Raw genomic sequence first — 22826 nt, forward strand, 5'->3', positions numbered from 1 at the left:
AAAATAACAGAAAGGACGTTGACGACTAAAGAATCACCAAAGCTAATCTTTTAATCAAACAATTCAAACTGTTCCTGGTTTCAGCTTCTCCACTGCGAGGAGCTGCTGCTTTGATTTCCAGCTGAACCGAACAATCAGCAAGTAGATGTCACCCAGGAAAGTGCAGGTGTGATCATTTCAAAGGCCAATTTACAAAATAATAATCAGGAGCTCAAACGACAAAGAAAGAGCACTTTCACAAGAAATGTTTTGTGTAACCTCTTGCTAATCGCTTCCATACATCACCCCCTTTTTCTTTGCCATTGAAAGCTCAAGGATCTTTTCTTATAGAAGACATTTGTACAACATTTATTCACCATCTTCCTTTTCATGTTTCAGGAGCTGCATTTTGTTGTTCTCAAGGAGGTTACTGTAATTCAAACCCTTAATTCAGCCACAAGTGGAAATAGTTCAACCCACAGGACAGCAAAAAAACCCAAAGAATTTATTTTGTAGATTTTTCTGGTCAACTTTTTTTTCTCTCTCGCATAAAAGACATGTGCAGCAAATACTACAGAGTTTTGTTTAGGGGAGGAGAATGGCAGGAAGGAGTTCTTAGATTAAGGATCAATTCAACTTTATGAAGGCCAGCCAGTTTCTTTTGACTTTACTGAAATGGTGTCAAGAAGGGAAGAGAAACTTAATTTTATAACTAAATACTGATAAAATGAAATAAAAGGATTGAATGAATTATAATTCATAGCTCAATCTTTAAATCTTTCATTCTAAAATAAGTCCGGTAAAGAAACCGAAGTGAGGAAGAAAAGCTAAGAAAGGTTTGTGGCTAGAAAAAGGCCGACAGGGTCTAAGGGCAGAATTTAAATACCTCTGCTTTACATGCTGACTTGTAAATACTATGAAGTACATAAAACCTGTACAGTGGTTCTAAAAATCACAGAGCTTGCAGAAGGCCAAGATGTTATAGCCTCTCAGTAAAGCACAGACTTATGTTACAAATTTACCTCCCAAACTCCTACAGCTAGTTAACCAACACACATCAACTATAACTATTAATAATGATTTTCACCTGTAGGGGTTAGGAGTACGTGAGATGGTAAAAGTAAAAAAAAACAAAAAAACTTGATGTCAGAGTCAATCAGAGGCAGAGTGAGGGGGGTGATCTCAGAATATCAGTGGGAAAAATAACAGTTCACAGAGAGTTCACTTCTCTTTGGAGCTGCATGATAGCGAGGAGTTTGCATCTCTGCTCATCTCTCAATACATTTTTTCCCCCCCTCACTAATAAAACGAGCAGCACGGGAGACACATCAAAAATCTGGGGCATTTTTTCCTTCATAGCTGGTTTTCAGATACTCTAGCGGAATTAATTGACCGATCCAAGTTGCCAGCAAAAATTTACCCCATAATTAAGCAACCACAAAGCTATGTCAGTGGTGAAGCTCGACCTTTTTCAAATCCACCTTTATCCCTGAAGAGCTGAGTTCAGAACAAACTTTACTTCTCAGTTTAAGGAGATTAGAAACTTGAATCCATTTGTGTGGGAATATTACTTAATTAAAAAAAAACAGATAGCTGCTCTTCAGTCATTGATCCAAATATTTTCACTGCAAATGGAAACCTAATGACCTGCTGCAGACAAATAGAAAACGGATTATGCTGTCGTAGAATCTCATTTTCATGAATAAGACCTGCACAGTTACCATGGCTGGTAACTGTGCAGGGGCGGCTCTAGCAAAGTTTAGCCAGGGGGGCATTAACAGGAAAAGGGGGCACAAAGACATACTTTTCTTTCTTATTCTCATTTAAAATGTCTAGCTTTTAATAAATAATTATCTGAATCTTACACTGAAAGTTTTAATCTGATGTAAAATGTATAGAAGTCCATTACTGTATAGTAAATATTAAGTAGGGATGGGTATCAAAACCCAGTTCTTGTTGAGAACCGGTTCCCACTGTTTCAATTCCTTGGAATTGTTTGCCATTTTTGCAAACGATTCCCTTATCGATTCCAGTCGCCCCGAATGACGTCACCATGTTGCAGAGCGTCATTTACCTGGCAGGAAACATGGCGGCTCAAACGCTCAAGTTTGGCTATACTTTACGAGAACGGATGACAACAGGGCAACTTGCAATACTGTAAAGTAGATATTTCATTTAAGGGAGGAAACACTACGAATATGCAAAAGCATTTGCTCACAAAACACGCGATAACCTTAAATGAATGTCGTGTTTTTAATTCCGCTCCGGACTTGTGAATCTCAACCCAGCCTTATTACAAAACCTGCCATTACTGTGCATTTAGGTGACCATGATGAGAGAGAAAGACAGAGTCTGGCTGGCGCTCGCTGGCAGTTGTCGCTGCAGTCTACCGGTAGCGTCTCCTTTCAGGCCAGGCCTTCAAAGTGAAAACAATCAGCTCTTTCATCTTACATGCAGAGAGTGGTAAGTGGACTCAAAAACTAAAAATCAGGTTTTTCTTCTCGGAGCAAACAAGCTTTTGAAAACAGAAGTTCAAATCACAAGAAACATCCAGACTGCCTTTCGATCATTTTTTGTACCCGTCGTTAACAATACATATATTTTAACTAGACAAGGCTGCTGCAGCAATAATAATAATAATTATTATTATTACATTTCACGTGTTTTTAAAATAGGTCACTGGGGATATGAACAAATGAACTATTTATTAACATATATGGGAAAACTGCAATATCTAAAAGGCATGATTTTCTGAAAAAGGCTAGTGGCATTTATCATGAGACTAAAAGTTGCCCCACACACACACACACACACACACACACACACACACACACACACACACACACACACACACACACACCACAAACTGTATTTTCAGGGACATTTAACTCATTCACTGCCAGCCATTGGCAGTGAATGAGTTAAACCCATTGACTCATTCACTGCCATTGACGGCTATAGACGTCAATGGCAGTGAATGAGTTAAGAAAATGAATGAAAACAGATGCTCATTAAAACAATTTCTCTGGTTAAACCACCCAAAACTGGAGAGGTTAGTTCAGACAATACAAGGACAACCTGCAGTGGTAGAAAATGTTCACTGCTCAGACATGTAATTATCTAAAATCTGGAAAATAGTGACAAATAAAGATTGATAAATAGCACTTCAATTCAATTCTGTTTTATTTGTATAGGGCCAAACTACAACAACAGTTGCCTAAAGGACCTTTTTTATGCAAATTAAAGATTGGAATAATACAGAGAAAAACCAACAATCGAGACAACCCACTTGGCAACAGTGGGAAGGAAAAACTCCCTTTTAACAAGAAGAAACCCGTTAAAGCAGGAGGTGGTTTAGGGAGGGCAGCTAGCTGCTGAAAATGGTTGGGTGTGAAGGAAGGTTGCGGAAGAGAGCCAGAAGCACAGTGTTAATTTCTTTACAGTGAGTACTTTCAAATTGCTTGTGCACCTTCAGCTTTTTACTCTGTAACAACCTGAACAGGACATTTAGAAAAAAAACCCCATTTTCTTTGCAAAGATCTTTATTGTGGCTCTGACTGCTTTGATGGATGTTCAGGTTTGAATATTCATTTCACATCAGGTTTTCACTCACGTAAACATAATCAACTTGCTTTTAAAGCAGTAGCAGCAGCAGCAGCTTAGAGGACGACTGAACCCCGAGCCGCATTTATCAGGTGGTTGTTACACGCTACATTTCCTGAGTGATGCTGTCGGGTCCCGGCCTGTAGCAGCAGACCGCTGAAGGCTCGGAGGGGCTCGGCCACCCAGGCGGCGAGATGGCGAGCTGTTGATGAAGTGAGGGGTCACTGCAGGGCTAAGTGAGACCTCACACTGGACAAGGAGTCCAGACCTCAGGCCACGGTGGCATATGGGTGTGAAGGAGTTGAGGAAGCTGAGCAGGAGTAGGTGTGGGGGGGGGAGGCCAAGCTGTCCACTCGGCCTCTCACGAGACCCCCAGCTGTCACAACAGACATTTACCAGGCCTCACACTAAACACCCACCAGGGAGAAGGGGAGGGGTAGCATCCTTCCCCTTTCAAACAGAGGGATGGAATAGAGGAAGGACGGAGGGGAGAAAAAAAAAAAAGAGTGTAATCTCATCTTCCTGCTCCTGTGATGTCTGAGGAATGCTGCGTTTTGCCCCCGCCTCTTCCCTGCCACTCTCCTCTGCCACTTCTGAAGCCAGGCTGCAAACCTGCTAATTATAGCCGCTAAAGGATGAACGTGTGACCTCAATAGTTATTTTAGGTCTGCTGTGCAAAGAGAGCAGAGACAGTCACAGCAGGACGGGGAAAGCTCCAGCCTAAACTGTCACACAGCAAGACACACAGCTGCAGTGCAGGCGGGCCAAGGTCAGACTGCAAGACTGTTCAGATACTGGGAGATGACAGCAGCTCACACTGAGCTACAGAGGTTTCTTTCTATTTGGCTTATCAAGCAAAGGCAAATGGATCAGATAGCTCAATAAAAAGGACCTTAAGACACAGGATACTGGCAAAGAAGGAGCAGTGGTCCAAGATCACCAGGACAAAACTGCAGCTTCTGGGATTCATTAGATTTAATTTGATAATTTGTTTTAATTTAAGACTAAAATAATTAGTTAATTATCAGATTAACAGATACAGACACATATGGACATTTCTATGGAGTGAATCACTGAAAAAATAACTCAAGGGTGGATGAGTGTGGCGATGTTTTAAGCAGAGATGACCGATGGTTAGATTTACTGCAGGTTGTACGTTATGGGGCTGCTTTCATATAGATGTACATTTAATATAGCATATATTAAATATATTTGCTTTACCATTCGGCTTAATCAGGTTTTATGTATGGTGTGTGTGTTTTAAGTTTCACCTTCCTAAAAGATCTCCTCCAGAGAACTATAAATTCTTAAAATCAATTAGCGAATGGATGATAGCATTCTTTAAAAATATGAAATATAAGTATTAAAATAAAACACGCACATAACAAATCCTTATCTGGTGTGGATTTCTACTTCCATGGTGCAAAAATCCATGCTTTATATGAATATTTATAAAAAAAAAAATAAGGGACAGTGTAATGCTACTACTAAGTACAACAGTAGATTCAGCAGTAATCTCAGGAGAGTTTTCTTCATCCTCAACTCTTTGCGCACACACTTCTCACTGTAAGAAGAACTCCCCTCTGCAGTCGTCTGCTGAATGAACGCCTCTCACACCATCTCCGTACCCAACGTGCTCCCCTTCCAGCATTACTCCCACACCTGAGAGGCTATTCACAGCGTCCTGGTACCACACGTATCACTTAACCCTGTGTCAAAACACCGGTGTAACATAAGCACGAGGTGCAGGCGAAGGTCCTGAGCTCATAAAGGAATGTGCGTTCTGGGAATAACGCTCTGCATGTACGAGAGGTCCCTTGCTGTGAGCGTGCAGCAGACTACAGAGTTACTGCAGCGAGTAGCTGGAAAGCAGCCAGAAACTGACAGACTTGGAGAAGGCATACTGTCACCTCAGGGATCCACAGCACGATGAGACAGAAACGTGACTCAGCGGTTATGCTGGGCAGACAGTGAGGAGAGCAGTTTTAGTCATTAAAAAAAAAAAACAAGTAAACAGGTGGCACTCTTACCATGGTGTCCCGTATATCCGGAATCCCTTTATGGTGACGTCTGAGTCCTGCAGGTACACACAGTTTGTGAGCAGCGACTGGACATTGTCAAAGTCCTCTGGTTTGAGCTTCGACACTGAGGGGAATCGGTAGTAATCCTGCTTGACCAGCTCAGCCATAAAGTCCTTATCGAAGGTCAGCTCATGGTTCCCCGCGATTACTACCTTAAACTCATACGGTAGGCCACCTAGAAGATAGAAGAGAAGCCAGGGAGAGGATGGTGAGCTGAAGTCCCAAATCCACACATAAATCTACACACTAAGCTCTGGTTGGAATTGTTTTCGGGGGCTCGATAGGCAAGACTGCCTTCCTCAGACATTTTTAGCACTTCCGAAACACTAAGTGTAGTGATATGGGACTTTTGTGGTATATTTTTGACCAAAAAAATTAAGAAATAGTGAGATAGATCTCTCAGAGTTTTGCTTATTATAGCAAGTTGGACGTTAGAGCTAAAACTCTAATAATGACCTTAGTCTTTTTATTCCTGTAGATGCAATCTAAAGAGAGCCTCTCATCCTCTAACATCACTGGTCGACAGCATTATAGTGTCAAAAGTAAAAACTTAAAGAGACCTAAAGGTCAGAGTATGGATAACATTTAAATTGATCTGATCCTTTGAAATTGATTTGTTGTGCGTTTCTGTACAGATCTTTGTCAAAGGCTTTAATATCCTGTGTCCTTCAGTTGCAGATCTGTTATGAGCACAATACGTGATTCAGCCTTAATATTATTCTTCTGCCAAAGCAGAGGCTGAGAAACATCAAGGTTTATACACAAACCACTAAACCAAGTTTCGAGAAACTTGCAGGAGAGGTGGAGGCCAAACAAAGCGAGAACTCATTAACTTTTGATGCTGATCTGGATCACTTTCTTTAAAACTAGCTTTGCTGCTCTCCTAGTGCCCCTCTGCAATATTAAATCAATGAGAAATGAAAGAAACATTAAAAAAGTTCACTTAAACTGAGAAAAGTTGAAACCTTTTTTCTTTTGACCAAATTTTTTTTTTTAATTCATGGGAGTTATACAAACATGGCATACACCAAGGCTTGGCACGTTATTTGTGTACCCTGCCTTAGAGTTTGCCCTCCAGTCCCTAGATCGAATAAGGTGTTCTGAGTCAAATCAGATTTAGCAGTTTTTTTAAAGGCTGTTAATTTATCTATATCGAGCAGTTTAAGGCTGAACAGCATTTTATAAAAATCACACAGTAGCTGTATGTATTTTCCACCTACTCCCTCTCTACAGAAACAGCAGTTTATCCCAATAGTTTGTATATAAAGAATACACTCCCTCAATCGCTCCCTGTATACCTAACCCTGAGTACAGATCAGGGCTGGAAAGAAACTCAGATAATTGGAGGGAAAAATACCCTCAATTCAGACAGTCAAAGAGGTTACAACCACAGCTGACGGCTCAGTTTGACCCCAACAGACTACCGTCTATCTCTGTAGATGCCAGGCAGCTGGAAAAGGCATGAACCTGAACTAAATAGCGAAGAACATCTATTACAATTCTCATCCCCTCATCTTTCAACTTCTGCTGTGCCCTTTTCGCTCTCCTCTGTCGAGGTGATTTGTCCTGGTACCCCTTCGCCATCAAGAAACTGACTTACTACTTTATTCCAGCCGACTGAGCACTCAACAAAAGGGCCTGGCCTTCATCACCCTTCGACTCACTCTCTATATTTCTCTTCCCCCCCCCCCCCCTCCTGGATTCTGTGTTTTAGGCTTCCTGGTGCTCTTGCTCCAGTCCTCCTTCCTTTGTCTTCTTGAATGCCCTGCGGAATATGTATAGACTAATATGCAGGCTCATTTTGTATAGTCAGTTGAGAAAAAGCCATGAGAAGAATGAGCTCTGAGGGAGCGGTAGTACTCTGCCGCCCCCAAACACAACTGTTAAAACACACAATCTGACCACAGCTAATGATTTTTGTTTTAAAATAACAGATTAACCTCCTGGGATTTTCTTGAATTATCTAAAAACTGTTTGGTCTACAAAATGTTAGACAATGTTTCTTTAGCCAAAAAGTCTTTCAACAAGTTTCATTGTTTAGTTACACCAACCTCCAAAATCCAAACATTTTATGCTCAGTATCAAATAAAAAAAAAAAAGCAGACGTGCGAGTCTAAGCTAATGCATGTTTGGCATTTCTGCTTAACAAATTATACAAATTATAAATCAATTATTAACATCCTTCCAGATTAATTTTCAATCATTTCCAAGCGCATTCTGTCAGGTATTGGATCTACTTTAGTGGGAAGGTTTGGATAAAATGAATACTGACTTGTTGGTATGCTAATGAATTCATCCTGATTACTTAAGTACATTTCTTAACACACGCTGCCACACTTGCTGGCTGTCATGCCATATAGTTCTGTCAAAGAGTGACTGTTCATACCTGGTACTGTAGTGGCCTTCTGCAACAAGGTACGAGTCTGGTTTTTGTTTCATAATGCATACACAATTTAACAAGCTGTGAACGTTAATATATGGAACTTCAAAAGAAAAGGAGTTGTGTAATTGCAGATGTTACACAGTCTAAATATGAGATGAAACACACACAAAAATGACACTAAACGGATGATTGTGCAGCCAGCATCCCTTGGTTGTCCAGATGAAGACAGAGGTTTGTATTCAAGCAGGTTTAAGCTGACTTTAGGAGATCTGCTAAACATGCTCAGTAACAAAAATGGTAGAAATTCAGTGTGTGTAACACTACAGTGCTATTACAGTTTTATAAGTGAGATGTCTATATCCATCTATAAAAATGGAGTTTGACAGGAAGGTAGGTGATCCCAGTTTTGTGTAAAATGCTTTTCTGTGCTTTGTTTTAAGTGTTGCCATTTATAGAAGAATGCTGTGATGCAAGCGAAGAGGATAAATTGAATAAAATGCTGAATAAAAAGTCCAATAAAGAGTATTTATTGACTAAAATTGGTTTGGATTCATAACGGAAAGTGGAAGAAAAAAAAATTGAGCATATTGCTCAATTTCTGCAGAGGCAAAGACCAAAACTGGAACTAAAACTAATAGAAAGTGAATGCAAGAGAATAAAAATTCAATCAAAAGACATCAGCTCAAGACAAACAAAAAGTCTGCCACATCCAGCTCAAGTGTCTGTGTGTGTGTGTGTGTGTGTGTGTGTGTGTGCGTGCGTGCGTGCGTGCATGTCTGGAAAAGAGTGTGTGTGTTCTCTAATACTGGAAATGAAAGAATCATGGCTCCCCGGTCTATAGGTTTCATTCCCGCTGCTCTAAATTAGCTCTCGATGCATCTCGGGATCATAAATTCCAGTGTAAACTTAAATGAGAGCGCCGTCTCTCAGTCCCCCAGCACTCTAACTGGATCACGCATCCATTTGTACGCTCACACAAAACCCAAAGCGAATCATCCGACACCAGGCAGGGAAAATCTGGGGAAAACATAATTACCACCAAACTCCGTCTCCATTACTCCACTGGGAATTTCTACTGCTTTTTATTGCTACCGTGATACATCTAACAGAGTCCTGATGCTGTGATACACCTGGATTTATTTTTCATTCTTCACCGACAGCCAGAGGTATGAAGGAGAGTACAAAGATCAAAACAAAACTCTGAAAAAAACGAAGCACTGAAATGTTTTGTCATACCTCTCAAAGAGGCAGACGAGACATTTAAGACGACATCTGCACATTAAAAACATTTCATTTAGAAAGTGTTTTCCACAGTGCAACACTAAAAATACACACTTTGCCAGGGTTGAATAGGAGTTTAATAAATCATCCTTTTGTCTGTTTCTATAAATTCATCCCTTAAGACATGCAGAGTAATCAAGCTATGCAATTTTATTTAAAAACCTATTTTAATTAGAGCCGAAACAAAAAATATACCCCTATTTAACAAAACAAACATTCACTCATTAGTCAGTATCTAGATATTTAAATATCAGGGTTTCAGCTCAGAGTTGGCCTATGTCAGTAAACATGACCGGCAAGAATACACTCCAGTGTTCTGCCTTCCTACTAAGAAGCCAAAGGAAAAAGATATATAAAACCCACCGACCTCATTAACATTATTTACCTACTTACTTCCATATATTTTGAGATGAATTTAGTCATTTTTGATCATGCTAGTCCCTTTCATAGTTTGTCTCTTCAACTGTCACCGTGTGTGTGTGTGTGTGTGTGTGTGTGTGTGTGTGTGAGCTGGAGGGTAGAGCAGTGTGTAGTCAGTGAGGTAAGACATGGAGAAGAGAAAATAGTGAATAGAGATGATGACAATCCAGCATCAAAATCTTCCCAGCAACTGTTAATTACTAGAAAACAAACAATGGACTGACATCATTGAACCCCAGTGTCTGATTGCAGTGGAGCTTGTCCTAACTATAGCCTCGCTGACCTACTCGTAGATACAGTCTATATGGAAAGAATTCACTGTGGTTCACTCGTTCCACACAGCGTCATGTTACAACCTTATTCCAAAATGGATTAAATTCAGTTTTCACCACAAAATCCTACACACAATATCCTATAATGACAAGGTGAAAGAAGTGTCTTTGAAATTCCTACAAATTAAAAAAAAAAAAAAATAATAAAAAAAAATAAAGAGGTGCATGAGTAGGGATGGGAATGAAGAAGAATTTAGCGATTCGAATTGCATTAGCAATATGACTTATCAATTCGATTCCTTATTGATTTTCACTGGGTTCTCTTTGAATCTCCACCATTGGTAGAGAACAAAACAGAGCAAAGAAACCAAACACAAAAAAACAAACAAATGAAAGCATTTATCCTGTGATCGTTGGAGGGAAAAAAACATTAATGAATGCTAATGATGCTATGTGTGTGCTGGAGGCGTAAAATGTGGATATTTTACATCTCTAAGATGATGACCTCAAATGCTGTTTAGCAGGGGGGAAAAAGCACAACTGAGAAAAACTGGAGAGGTTTCGGTTTTTTTGTTTGTTTATTTGCAGCTTGATTAGGTAATTGAGGTGATTGTACGTTTTTAAGTTGGGCCAAATGATTTATTCTTTACCCACACAAATGCGCACACACACACACACACACACACACACACACACACACACACACACACTACAGAGCAGCTTGGGAGCAGCTTAAAGTAGGAGATCAGAGTCAATGCTCAGCCATCAGACAGTCCGGGTCAGGGAGATCTTGCTTCTCAGCATCGATCTCCAATGATCTCCTCCAAGAGGCCAAACAGCAGTCGATGGCCCGGACAAACTGCTGTCTCCTCTGTAGTGTGAGAGGAGCAGATAGATGAGGCGGCACAGACTTTTCCAAAAAAAAAAAAAAAAAAAAAAAAAGCTGCACACCTACAACAAATTCCTCCTCCATCACAGAAAATCTGTTCAGATTTATCTGATGAGACCTCTGTTTTTCCCCCAGTTTCAGCTTCAATAATGCTTTGTACCATTAAGATACCTACCTGCAGGACGCCGCTTCTGCCCAATAATTAAACTGTGTTACGCAACTGTGTTGACCTGGCAAACATTCCATACATTTTAATCTGGATCTTTCACCCTGAGAAACACTGAAAACAATTACTGAACTGCTGTGCCTGACAAATGTAAAAGACGGTCTAGTCTCCTGGTCTCACTTTCACTCTCTGAAACTCTGCTACATCAACAAGGTCCAAAGGTGACCTTTAAGCCAATATCAAACCTTTGACAAGTACTTGGTTCACATTCATTCGAAGCTGTTAGCCATGTAAAGCTAACAGCAGAAATGAAAGAGCCACAAGATAAATAAACTACATTTCTCTCATTGTGGAGGCTGCAGAGACCTGTGTGTCATCTGAAGAGCAAATGATAAATATGATTAAAAAAAGAAAAAATAATACAGCACAATCAAATAGTTTCCATTTTAAATTTAATTATGTAAAAGTGTAACGATGCCGAAAACTAAATTCATTTATTTAAAGGTTTTTTCCAACAAGCAGCTAGACTACCCCATTGCCATTTTCTACCTCTTCCACTCTACATCAGTCATTTGAGTTGGAGGACCAGGTGTATAGTCTGCAGACACACAGTCTTCTATGAGGCATTAGCAGGCAGGGTGCTCCCAACTACACAAAGTCATTTTCCACTTTGCTCTGCATCGATTCCCCATTATGGCCAATATCTCTGTTTTCACTCTGGATGAACAAAGCGCACAACCACGTCTGCACACGCAGACACACACGCAGACACACACGCACTGACTGTCTGCGTTGATGGACAACCTCCTGGTGGGGCCAGGTGCTGTTTAAGGGGGAAAGAAAAGGGACGTGTAAAAGCCAGCATTAGTGTCTGTTCTTTTTTTTGGTATGAGTGCATGTATGATGTGTGTGTGTGTGTGTGTCTGTTCTTTTTTTTGGTATGAGTGCATGTATGATGTGTGTGTGTGTGTGTGTGTGTGTGTGTGTGTGTGTGTGTGTGTGTGTGTGTGTGTGTGCGCGCGCGCGCGCGTTTCAGGGTAATTAAGGGCAAAGCACCTGAGAGTACTTTAAAGAGTCAAGCTGGCAAAGTGGGCGTACTACTGTGACTGACAACCAATCACATTCATAATTCATAAAGCTGAAAATGCAGACTTTAAAGGTTTAAATGTGTTCTATCAGCTCTGACCAACTTTTAACGTTTGCAGCAGGTTTTGAACTTTCAACACTCACATTCAGCCTTTCACATTGTAGTTTGAACTGTTTAAGATGCGTCTCAGTGTAGAAAGTCCTCTCTCCTCTACTCTTCATCATGTCTAGCAATATTTTATGTATGTATGTATGTATATATATATATATATATATATATATATATATATATATATATATATATATATATATATATATATATATATATATATATATATACACACCAAGGTAAAAAAAAAATCTTAGTGTGGACTGACACAGTGACAGGAAAGTAACCCTGGTCCATAAAAATATTTGCAATGTATCTGCAGTCATGTGTTACATGTTACATGGAGTATAAGAGCAGTAGGCTGTGAACTCAACAAGACTGTGTATTAGGAGTGAAATGAAAATGCCTTTTCAGCCAAACTCTATTAAAAATGAATTAAAAAGTGGATACAGAGTGTTGGAGAAGTGGATCATGCTGCAGGAAAGGGCTGAGAAGTTTCTGTAAACTAGATTTTTATTTGGCTGTGAAAATTGGGTCAGTGCTAGAATCCACTGTAAATGCAGTGAAAGCAGACTGACTGCAGCCCCTGTCATCTTTGGAGAGGCACAACTTTGACAGCCACCTTTCAACTCTACAGGGGGGCAAAGTGTTTGAAACTCAAAACACAGATTTCGAGGAGTACTACTTCAAAAGGTTTACAAGCTAAAGGTTTCCACTCTGAAAATATGAAAATAAGTCGTGACAGGTTCATAAATCAACTTTAAAAAAAAAAATCAATGTTTATTCTCTAAAATTAAACGTTGTTTTCGTTACAGTTAAATAACACCACCACCAATGCCACATGTTCAACATTTTCCATTTTCCGTCCACTTTTCAGCACACAGATCAAACTACTGAAATCAACGATATGCGCTGATTGAACACAAAGTGAGTTGTTTTTTTTTTGCTGATGAACTGATTTTGCAGGCCATGTTTATTAAACCCCTCCGGCCAGAAATATTATGTAGGGCTTGACAACATCGTGAATTGTCTCTGTGCGACAGTTCAGAACATAAGAGCTTGTGAGGGACTCCAATTCGTCAAACAATTTCCTTCAGCAGTCTTCACTCTACATGCTCAGGGACTGCAATCAAAGTTTAAAGATTCTTTCAGCTGCTCAGCTTGAGCCCCCTCCTGGTCTTGAACCAGGGAGACCAGGGGGTGTGTGAACGTGTAAGCCACACAGTCATAAAGCTTAAAGGTTAAATGTAATTTCAGGACACTGTTCTGGCTGATCAACAGACAAATGCAAACAGTTAAAACTAAAGAAAAAAATAATTCAAAATCCTGAAGTACTATAGCCCAGTCTAGTTAGTGGTACCTACTGATTTAGAGTGTGAGAGGCACAGGCATGGAGCATGTGTGCTTCTACTGAGTGAAACATGTCTATAACATGGGGCCAAAAATGGTTTCATGGGTCCACAAACAAAGCACTGGCTAACGGTTCTGAAACCACACAACTTGGAAAACACATACACACATGAAAGCTAAAGATTTACCTACAGCATGGGGCCAGAGGGAGAGGTGAAAGGTTAACTGATCCAGGGTGTTAGGTCAAAGGGGTTAAACTGGACACTTTAGCACAGCAGTTGGGGCTAAACAGAGGGGAGGCGGAGGGGTTCATTGTGTTGTCTGGTTAACAGTTAAACATGCTTCAGGCCCTGCCTCCTGCTCTTTAGAGACTTTGCATTTGTACGTGTTTGTGTGAGAGAGAAAAACAATGCATGGATCTAGAACAGCTGTACTGAGCATGTGGGTTAAGTAGTTCAGTACCTAGCCAGTCGTTGAACTTCTTAACTTCAGAGGGCAGGCCCAGCTCAGTGAAGTCACCCATGTGCAACAGCACATCGCCATAGGGCATCTGGATGCCATCTGTACGCGAGTGTGTGTCTGAAACACACACAAACCTGGTGTGTCCCGCTGGCTTGGGAGTGTCATACGGAATAGGGTCCACCCTGAAAAAGACAGAGAGAAAGTTGTCGTCACTAAAGCTGCATTACATGACTGACTGGGACCTGACTAGCTCTTTTTCAGTAACTGAATTAATTACCAAAGACTATTTAGTGATTAATTAGAGTCAGTATATTGATCGCAGTACAATCTCAGTGTGTGGCTGTTGTCACAAATGGTGATTTGATACATTTTGCCACCATTTGTGACAATAGCTACATACTGAGATTGTTTGAAGACACTTTACCGTCTATTAAAAAAATAATAATAATTGAATTGTCTGTAGGACCTGAGCTTCGACTTTCTCAAGAAATTTCTATTTACCGTGTCATTAACAAAAAATTAAAAATAATGAAATTGAAAGTAGTCAAACCTGATTTTTATTTATTCAATTTCCAATTTTGAAAATGACCATCTGAAAATCTTCTCCCCGTTTGTGATAAAATATAAAGTATCCTCAAAACAAGACTTTTGATTTTTTTAAAAGAAGAAAATATATACTAATTTCACAGCAGCTTTTAGAAGGGACACAGCAGAAAATAGGACGCTTAAAAAGATCATTTGTTGTGCAAAATAAATTACACGACTCACAGGATAATGCATGTAGCAGAGTAAAATCCATCTCAAAGAAAAGAGGGGACATTACAAGAGCACCGAAAAAAAAAAGGAAAAAAAAACAAAAAAAGTGTAGTGTGGACTGGAAAACAACCAGTTTGCTGTGGCTGATTTCGGCACATAGTGAGGGCAATAGCTGTTTTGTGGCATCAGATTGGCTAAAGAGATGGTGAATTAAGGCATTTCTGTGTCCTTTCTATCCATTATCTAAAGAAAAATCACTTAGACCCAAGTCTGGCTGAAAAGTAACTCCTTTATTTAGCATTTTGTTTGTTATAAGCACTTGTGTTAAAAGGAAAGAAAAACCTGTATTTTTTTCCTGACAGGAGGGAAAAAAAATCTTGTCTATAATTGAGGTCTACAATGTGCAATCCTCCACCACTCTGGCACTAGACCATTATTTCATTAGAAGGGATGTCACTCCGTCGACAACATCAGACACATAATCAACACTGCAATCTCCAACCTGACAAGTATGCATGTGCACACACACACAAACACACACACAGAGTTAAACTTGCATGTGTGCACAAACGTGGCGTGGAAACAGCCAGAGAAGCAGATGAAATCAAAAGGTTTCAGACTGGAGGAAACGCCATTAAAGGAGATGGAGAAAATAGGCACTTTTGCACAAAAGAACATCTTATCTGGTCTGTGTGTGTGTGCGGCTGTACTTGTGTGTTCACATTTTCACGTTTTTTTTCTGTGCCACACAGATCAGAATATTAGACGTGGCCAGCCAACAGACAGCCTGGATACTGGTGCTGCTCCCTTTTTAAAACACTTTTTGTTGAGTTAAAATGTCGCAGGATTGTGTTAATAGTAAGACAATGGTGAACAAGCTGGTCACTGTCTGTGACAAACATCTCTAGTGTGCAGTCTGCTGTCGGTCTGATTCCAGAAACCCTCTCTTAGCCTCCGTCAATGTCAATTCTCACCCTCAAAGGAAAACCTTACGTATGCACAGCATTCAACCTCCAAAACATTACAAATACCACTCTTCAAAAAGACGCGACTTCATTTAGTGGCTTGATCATACCCATCAGTGACCCCTACATAGAAGTGCTATGTTGTGATTTAGAGTATAATTTTTTAAATCAAAAGCCAAAGAAAAAAGGTGCAAATATATTTTCACCAATATGATTTTAAAAAATCAATACATGAAAGAATGACTAACTCACTGAATAGCAAAAATCATTCAAAAGTCATATTCATTGCTTTGTAGCACTGACCATAAAAGGCCTCGCACATTCAGAAATGCTTTGATAGAAACAGAAAAGTTAAATCCAGCTGACAAACTTTTATCATCTCAACATGTCTGCATCTCCATGTAGAACAACTGTTTGTTGTTGTTAACTCTACAAAACTACATGAACTCAATGTACTGCAAAAAATATGCTTAAACACTGACTGACATGCCAACGTCGCTGTGCACTAGGGATTCCTTGGAATTGTTTGCCACTTTTGCAAACGATTCCCTTATCGATTTCAGTCGCCCCGAATGACGTCACCACGTTGCGGAGCGTCATTTACCTGGCAGGAAACATGGTACCTAAGCGGCTCAAAGGCTCAAAAGTTTGGCTATACTTTACGAGAACGGATGACAACGGGGCAACTTCCAAAGTAGATATTTCATTTAAGGGAGGAAACACTACAAATATGCAAAAAACACACGATGACCTTAAATGAATGTCGTGTTTTTAATTCCGCTCCGGACTCGTGAAACCCAGCAGCAGCGGTAACATTTGCACGTCCTCTCCCGTTAATGCGGCAGGTAAATAATCAACAACAGTGCATATTATGTTAGCGCGATCTGCCTTATTACAAAACCTGCCATTACTGTGCATTTAGGTGACCATGATGAGACAGACAGACAGAGTCTGGCTGGCTCAGATGCTGGCAGTTGTCGCTGCAGTCTACCGGTAGCGTCTCCTTTCAGGCCAGGATAGACGAATGTCACGAGCAGTGACTAAGTTTGTGGTAAAAGGCTTGCACTCATTTGCCACAGCAGATGCCCCTATTTTGAGTGAATGTGTTTAATTGTAGGCAGGGACATTACTGGATATTCTTGTGTAATTGCTACAGAATAATTTATGTTATACTTTGTTATTGTTACAGAAGAATATTTATTTTATTATTGTACATTTACAATTTTTTTCCTGGGGACCCTGTGACACCCCATTGAAGAGCCGTAGGCTCTGGATCTCTTAAGATCTCACTGTTGGGTTTGTAAGGCCACATTACTCCTAAATTTCTATCTTGTTCAAAGAGAAGATATAAAACAAAGTTCTAAGCTATTCGACCTTAGTGTTCTCCTTTTTTAAAAAGAATCGATAAGAGAATCGATAAAGAATCGAATCGTTAAACAGAATCGAAAATGGAATCGGAATCGTGAAAATCTTATCAATACCCATCCCTACTGTGCACTACATAAAAAACCCCTCGATTTTCAGACAGGAAAGCTTACAGATTCCCACCATTTATCAGCTGTTTACAGGTTGTGAGGTTTGCAGACCCCAGCCAACAGCCCCCTCCCCCAAAACAAACAAACAAACAAACAAACAAAACTAACAGAAAAAGCAGAAAATGAAATGGGTCCTGAAATCCAAGACGACACTGGTAACCATAGCGCTGCATTGTTTGAACGTGTTAGATAAATGAAGGCACGCATACTTTAGCAGAATAATAAATACTTTTACAAGTAAACCACTGTGCAGTATTTCATCTGATAAAGCTCTAAAATCATGGATCTGTGACTCTTACAAAACTAACAATACCTGAAACAAACTTTCCCTTCACTTACCTTCTCTTTTGTTCTTAAATACAAAGGCAGAGCTATGCCATTCACACCCAATACCAATAATCTAAGAGCAACTTTGAGAAAAGACCTCTTCAGTTATTATATTGTTCCTTTTAAATTTTTAGATCTTTAATGTACATTGCAGTGTAGGGCTGGGCGATATATCGAGTTTAAAAAAAAAATTGATATATTTTTATACGAGATATGAGATGTGACAATATCGTTTATATCGATATAGTATAAGTTAAGTAATTACACTCGTGGAGCCGCAAGTTTGCCTGTCTTTCATCCACTTTTGTCTCTACGCAACGTTATTCGGCCTCGCCTCCCCCTTCCCCATAGTGATGGGATTTCCGGCTCTTTTTAAAGAACTGGCTCTTTCTGTTCGGCTCACTAAAAAGAGCCGGCTCTTTCGGCTCTGAACCGGCTCTTCAGGTTGTTTTGTTGCTTTAATTAATTTATTATTAACAATAATATAAAATTATGCACAAAAGGAATTACTAATGTAAAAAAAAAAAAAGTGGTTTTATTTATATATGTTTATATATAAATATATGCGGTGGCCCCTAGAGACAAAACACGTACAAACTCCAAAAAGCACGTACAAACTCCAAAACACATTTCTAGCATGAACTGAACTTCCAAAACAGAGCTACCTAGATCACTTAAATTACACAATTGAAAGCATGAAAGCATATGTGTATTGTTTGTGTATTTATACACAAGCATTCATATATAGTCAAATAAAAAAAAATAAATGTTCATTTACCTGTTACTACCACACACCAAATCCGGTCGTTGGTACTTGCTGGCTTGTGTAGCCACTAGGTAACAAAAGTTCAACACTGCCCATAACATCCTGGAGCATTTATGTTATCTTTTGTACGTGCTTCAGAGTTTGTACGTGTTTTGGAGTTTTTACGTGTTTTCACATGTTTTGGAGTTTGTGCGTGTTTTGGAGTTTGTGCGTGCTTCAGAGTTTTTACGTGCTTCAGAGTTTGTACGCAGTGTTGCCAACTCCTCAGCAAGGAAAATCGCTATTGGTTGTCCTAAAAGTCACTAGAAGTCGCTAAATGACATCATCGCCTAATTTGCATAAGCAGATTAGCATGACCAAATCTAATCTAATCTACGCGTTGTTGGAGAGAGAAATAACATCGTGGAAGAGACATAAAGTGAGTAAAAAACGTCCTAAATGCATTTAGAGTTTATTTAGAACTACAAATTAAATTTCTTTTAGCAATTATTGGTTTTTTTTAATGTCACAATTCCAACCCTGCTCCTTTACCCGGGCTTGGACCGGCAAAAGTGACCCGAAATAGGCACTCTGGTGGAGTTACTTTGTGTGTGTGTTTATAAGTAGTTTTAATCCTTGTGATCCACAAAACAGCATAAGAGTAAAAGAGTAAAAGAAGAACTGACTGCGTTACAGCACCCGCTGCTTGTTGAGAGTAAAAGCGATACGCACGTTCACGTCTTTTTTTAGCGACTTTTTTTTTTTTTTTAGAAAACTCGGGGTCTGAAAACTCGCTAAATATAGCGACAAAGTCACTAAGTTGGCAACACTGGCTGCACGGCCTAAAATCATTTCATTTTCTCAAAAGTTGACAGTGCGCCTTATGTATGAATTCTGGTTGTGCTTGATGACCGCGAACCGATTTTATGTGGTAGACGGCGCTCAGAACTCTGTCAAAAAATGTTTTGGTACGACGGAGCTGCACCGCTTGATGGATTGTCGGAGCATTACGGCTGCCGAGGAGCCTCGCGGAGTAATACGTACTGTGCTTCAACGTAATATTACCGTACTGTGTGTGTATAAGAACCATAAATGGCGCCTGTTCAGCGACGTGGTTACAAAGAGGATTTCAAACTCCAGGCTGTCAATGACGCAGTAGAACTTGGGAACAGAGCAGCTGTAAAATCTGTCTGTCTTTGTTATCATGCTCAGCATCTTTTAGTTTACATTTTGACAGCACAATTGTGAGCTTTTTGTTATGCACAAAAACAACATTGTTTTCTTTTATTTATGGAGCATTATTATTTAATAAATGCTCATAATTTATTTTTGAGTAATGTTTTCATGTACATCTATCCCGTATGTTAATAAAAGTGCCTGTGTGACATCTGGGACACAGCTTTGACTAAGAACTCTCTTTTTGTTTTTACTTTATGGCTTTAAAAAAAATATCGAGATATATATTGTGTATCGCCATCCAGCTAAAAAAATATCGAGTCCTATCAGTCCTATCCCAGTGCCTGATTCTGGTCTACTGACTACAGTCTGACCAGTTGCTTGTGTCCGCAGTATTCAACCAGAAATCTGAATCTAGCCTTCGACTTACATTTTCTTGCATGTCCTTTGCACTCAGTCAGCATTTGCTATTTGTTGCTTCTGTCCCTTCTTCCACTGCCTCAGCTGGGAGACCTCAGCTTTGCTCTGATACACTGTAGCATATGAAGTGCCTCAGTTATCCAGGCAGACCTCGACTGCATATTAAACACACTGAACAAATTAAAAAGTAGCCACAGAGTTAATGATATTTACTATTGACTGTGTGCAGTAAATGAGTCTCTCTACTCCTAACACACACACACACACACACACACACACACACAAACAAAAAACAAACAAAACCAGCAAAGTAGCGTGTACATTTGACTGTAGCAGCTGATTAGATTTGGTGCTCTGTGGTACCTGGGCGGCATGCAGCTTTACAGGATTGGACAGTTCTCGTCATGGAGAAAGGACAAATGCAGAACCACATGGGATGACAAAAATACACACACACACACACACACACACCCACACACACACACACACACACACACACACACACACACACTCAAAAGCATTGATATTAAAACAAAGCCAGAAGAAAAACAACCTCCCCTTTCCTTTGAGATTTAATCCGCCCAGAGAATGTAAGTAAATACCAGCAGCCCCTATCAATTAGAGCAGGCCCAGGCCAAGAAACCTTCATGACAGTAATGCATTGGTCTCACATACACACGCACACCGAAAGAGAGAGAGAGTGCGCCCCTGTCTTTCTTGTTAACATATGACTGTATAACAATCCAGAGGTTCATTAGTAATGTATACAGGAGTTCAGGAGTTCAGCGGTGCAGCAGAGGCCTCTGATCTATTGTAAACGGAGACAGCGAAAATGAAAAAGTCTTCCTGTGCTCCAGAAGCAGGTAAAAGAATATTCTCCAGTGACAGACTGAACTGTGTTAGCATGAAGGTTTGTGTTAACATGTCTGAGCTTCGGTGTGACATCAGAGGGAAGACTGTGGAAGGGGGTGGGGGGGGGGGGGGGGGGGGGGAGAAAAAGAAAAAAAAGAGTGGTGGGGGGAGAGGAGAAATGCTAATGCACTTGGGGAGGGCAGGAGCACACTTTGAAATCCGCCATGACACTGGAGCTGACACAAAACCGAGCTTTGCGGCTGCAGAAATATCTCGGCGATGAAGAAATGCCTGTGATCCTTCAGCTGGGAAACCGAAGGGCATTAACTCTGTTCACCTATGGCTGCAACACATTACTAATGTCAATTTAAAGAAATCCAACTACACTGCTGCAACAGTTTTTATTCTTACTGTCATGCCCTTATTGTGTCTTTAATTACAAAATTTGCAGATGACTATAAATAATCTACATTTTGGAACTGAAAAGCTCTTCTCTCTAACAAAACAACAGCTTGTTTTTTCTTTCTTCCCTGCTTTATTTAAAAAAAATAAATAAAAAAAAGTTAAGTATCTCTTCTAAAGTCATTTATTCATGTCACACAATGCAGCAGATTGAAATTTGACAAGGACTTTGTAAATTAATCACTTCAATATCATGATGTGATTATTAACATTAGAGTCTGGAGTAATATAAAACCCTCACATAAATACCGCGCTCACAATAGCAGCATTAAAGTCACAAGCTGGAGGTGCTTTGCAGAGAGGAAAACTGAACAAAGTAAATGTGAAGCGCAGCTAAAGCGTGGACCTTATACAGTTCTTGCTCACATGTGTCATTGCAGAAGAGTGCAACTGTGAGGAAAAACAACTGTGTGGGAGAGAGCAAAGGAGGAAAAGAGAAGTGCTCTCTGATGTCTGTAGGAGGACATTCGTTTGACTGAGCGCACTTGGCTCCGTGGCCTTTTGAAAAAACACACAAGCAAACGGGGTCAAAGTGCTGCCTGAGCTCGCTCCTCTTAACTCGGTGGAGATAAGAAGGTCGCCATCTCTGTCACTCTCCTGGCTCGCTGAGCTCTTTAAGGAGTCCACATAATCATTATGATTGATTGCATTTCTTCCATTTTCATTTTTTCTTAGTGGAGAAAAAAAAACCCCCCACAGATCTCTAGTGTGTGCTGCACAGCACAAAGAGCCGGTTACATTTAAATCCTGCTGTCCAACACAAACAGATGACTTCATGTATACAACCTAAAGGAGAAAACAAAAAAAACCAGGAGTCACTGCAGAACTGTAACCTCCCAAATATTGCCACCGTGAAAGTCATTATTTTATCAAAGAAACTAGAGTACAAAGACAAAAGAGAGATAGGTGAGCCTGAAGATCCCAAGACTCTTAGAGACACCATAGTCTGAGAGTTTATTGCCTCTTTCTCAAATGTCTGAGCTCTGACAGCAGGGATTGTATTGTTTTACTCTGGAAATCTGTGCGTGTTCGTAATGATGACAAAATGTGTTCCTAATAGGATACACCTACTATAGCAAGTGACACAAAGGCAGTTCTGAGTAAGAATGGCATTAATATGAAGTCAGAGATCAAAGATGGGTAAAGTCTGAGCAATCATTTGCGCTCTGACTGATCTGCTTGTAAATGTTTTTTTGTAGCCTAAGTTTTAAAAGCTTGTCCAAATGTTTTTGCGGTCGTCTTTATAAGCCATTTAGTTACAGTTTGTCACAAATGTTCATTCATGTTTTTGAAACCTTAGACCCCTTTCTTCAAAATTCCTAATCACAAAGTCCAACTTCCAATTTGGGTTTGAACAAAAACCCCTGACCCTTCTGACAAAAACCGCACGAATGGCATGAAAACAGTGTTATCCATGCTCAAAATCACACAGTAGTGTTTTAGATCACACAGAGCCAGTCAAAATAATAACAGTACAGTGTTCAGAACACAAAACCCAGATCTTTCC

General features: G+C 40.0%; 1 protein-coding gene across 2 annotated transcripts in view; it reads right to left on the reverse strand.

The window, feature by feature from the left end:
* mpped2a (metallophosphoesterase domain containing 2a) overlaps nt 1–22826 on the reverse strand; it is an 80833-nt gene that overhangs the window by 38013 nt on the left and 19994 nt on the right. For both annotated transcript variants that reach the window (XM_085276129.1, XM_085276139.1), the window contains 2 exons: nt 14082–14263; nt 5613–5838 (listed from right to left, as the gene is read on the reverse strand). In XM_085276129.1, coding sequence (XP_085132255.1) covers nt 5613–5838; nt 14082–14263 — 408 coding nt within the window. The remainder of the gene's footprint in view (nt 1–5612; nt 5839–14081; nt 14264–22826) is intronic.

The sequence above is a fragment of the Mchenga conophoros genome, linkage group LG1 (genome assembly GCF_057382185.1).
Source record: "Mchenga conophoros isolate Kocher_MC1m ecotype Shallow Benthic linkage group LG1, M_conophoros_male_GT1.1, whole genome shotgun sequence".
Taxonomy (NCBI): domain Eukaryota; kingdom Metazoa; phylum Chordata; class Actinopteri; order Cichliformes; family Cichlidae; genus Mchenga; species Mchenga conophoros.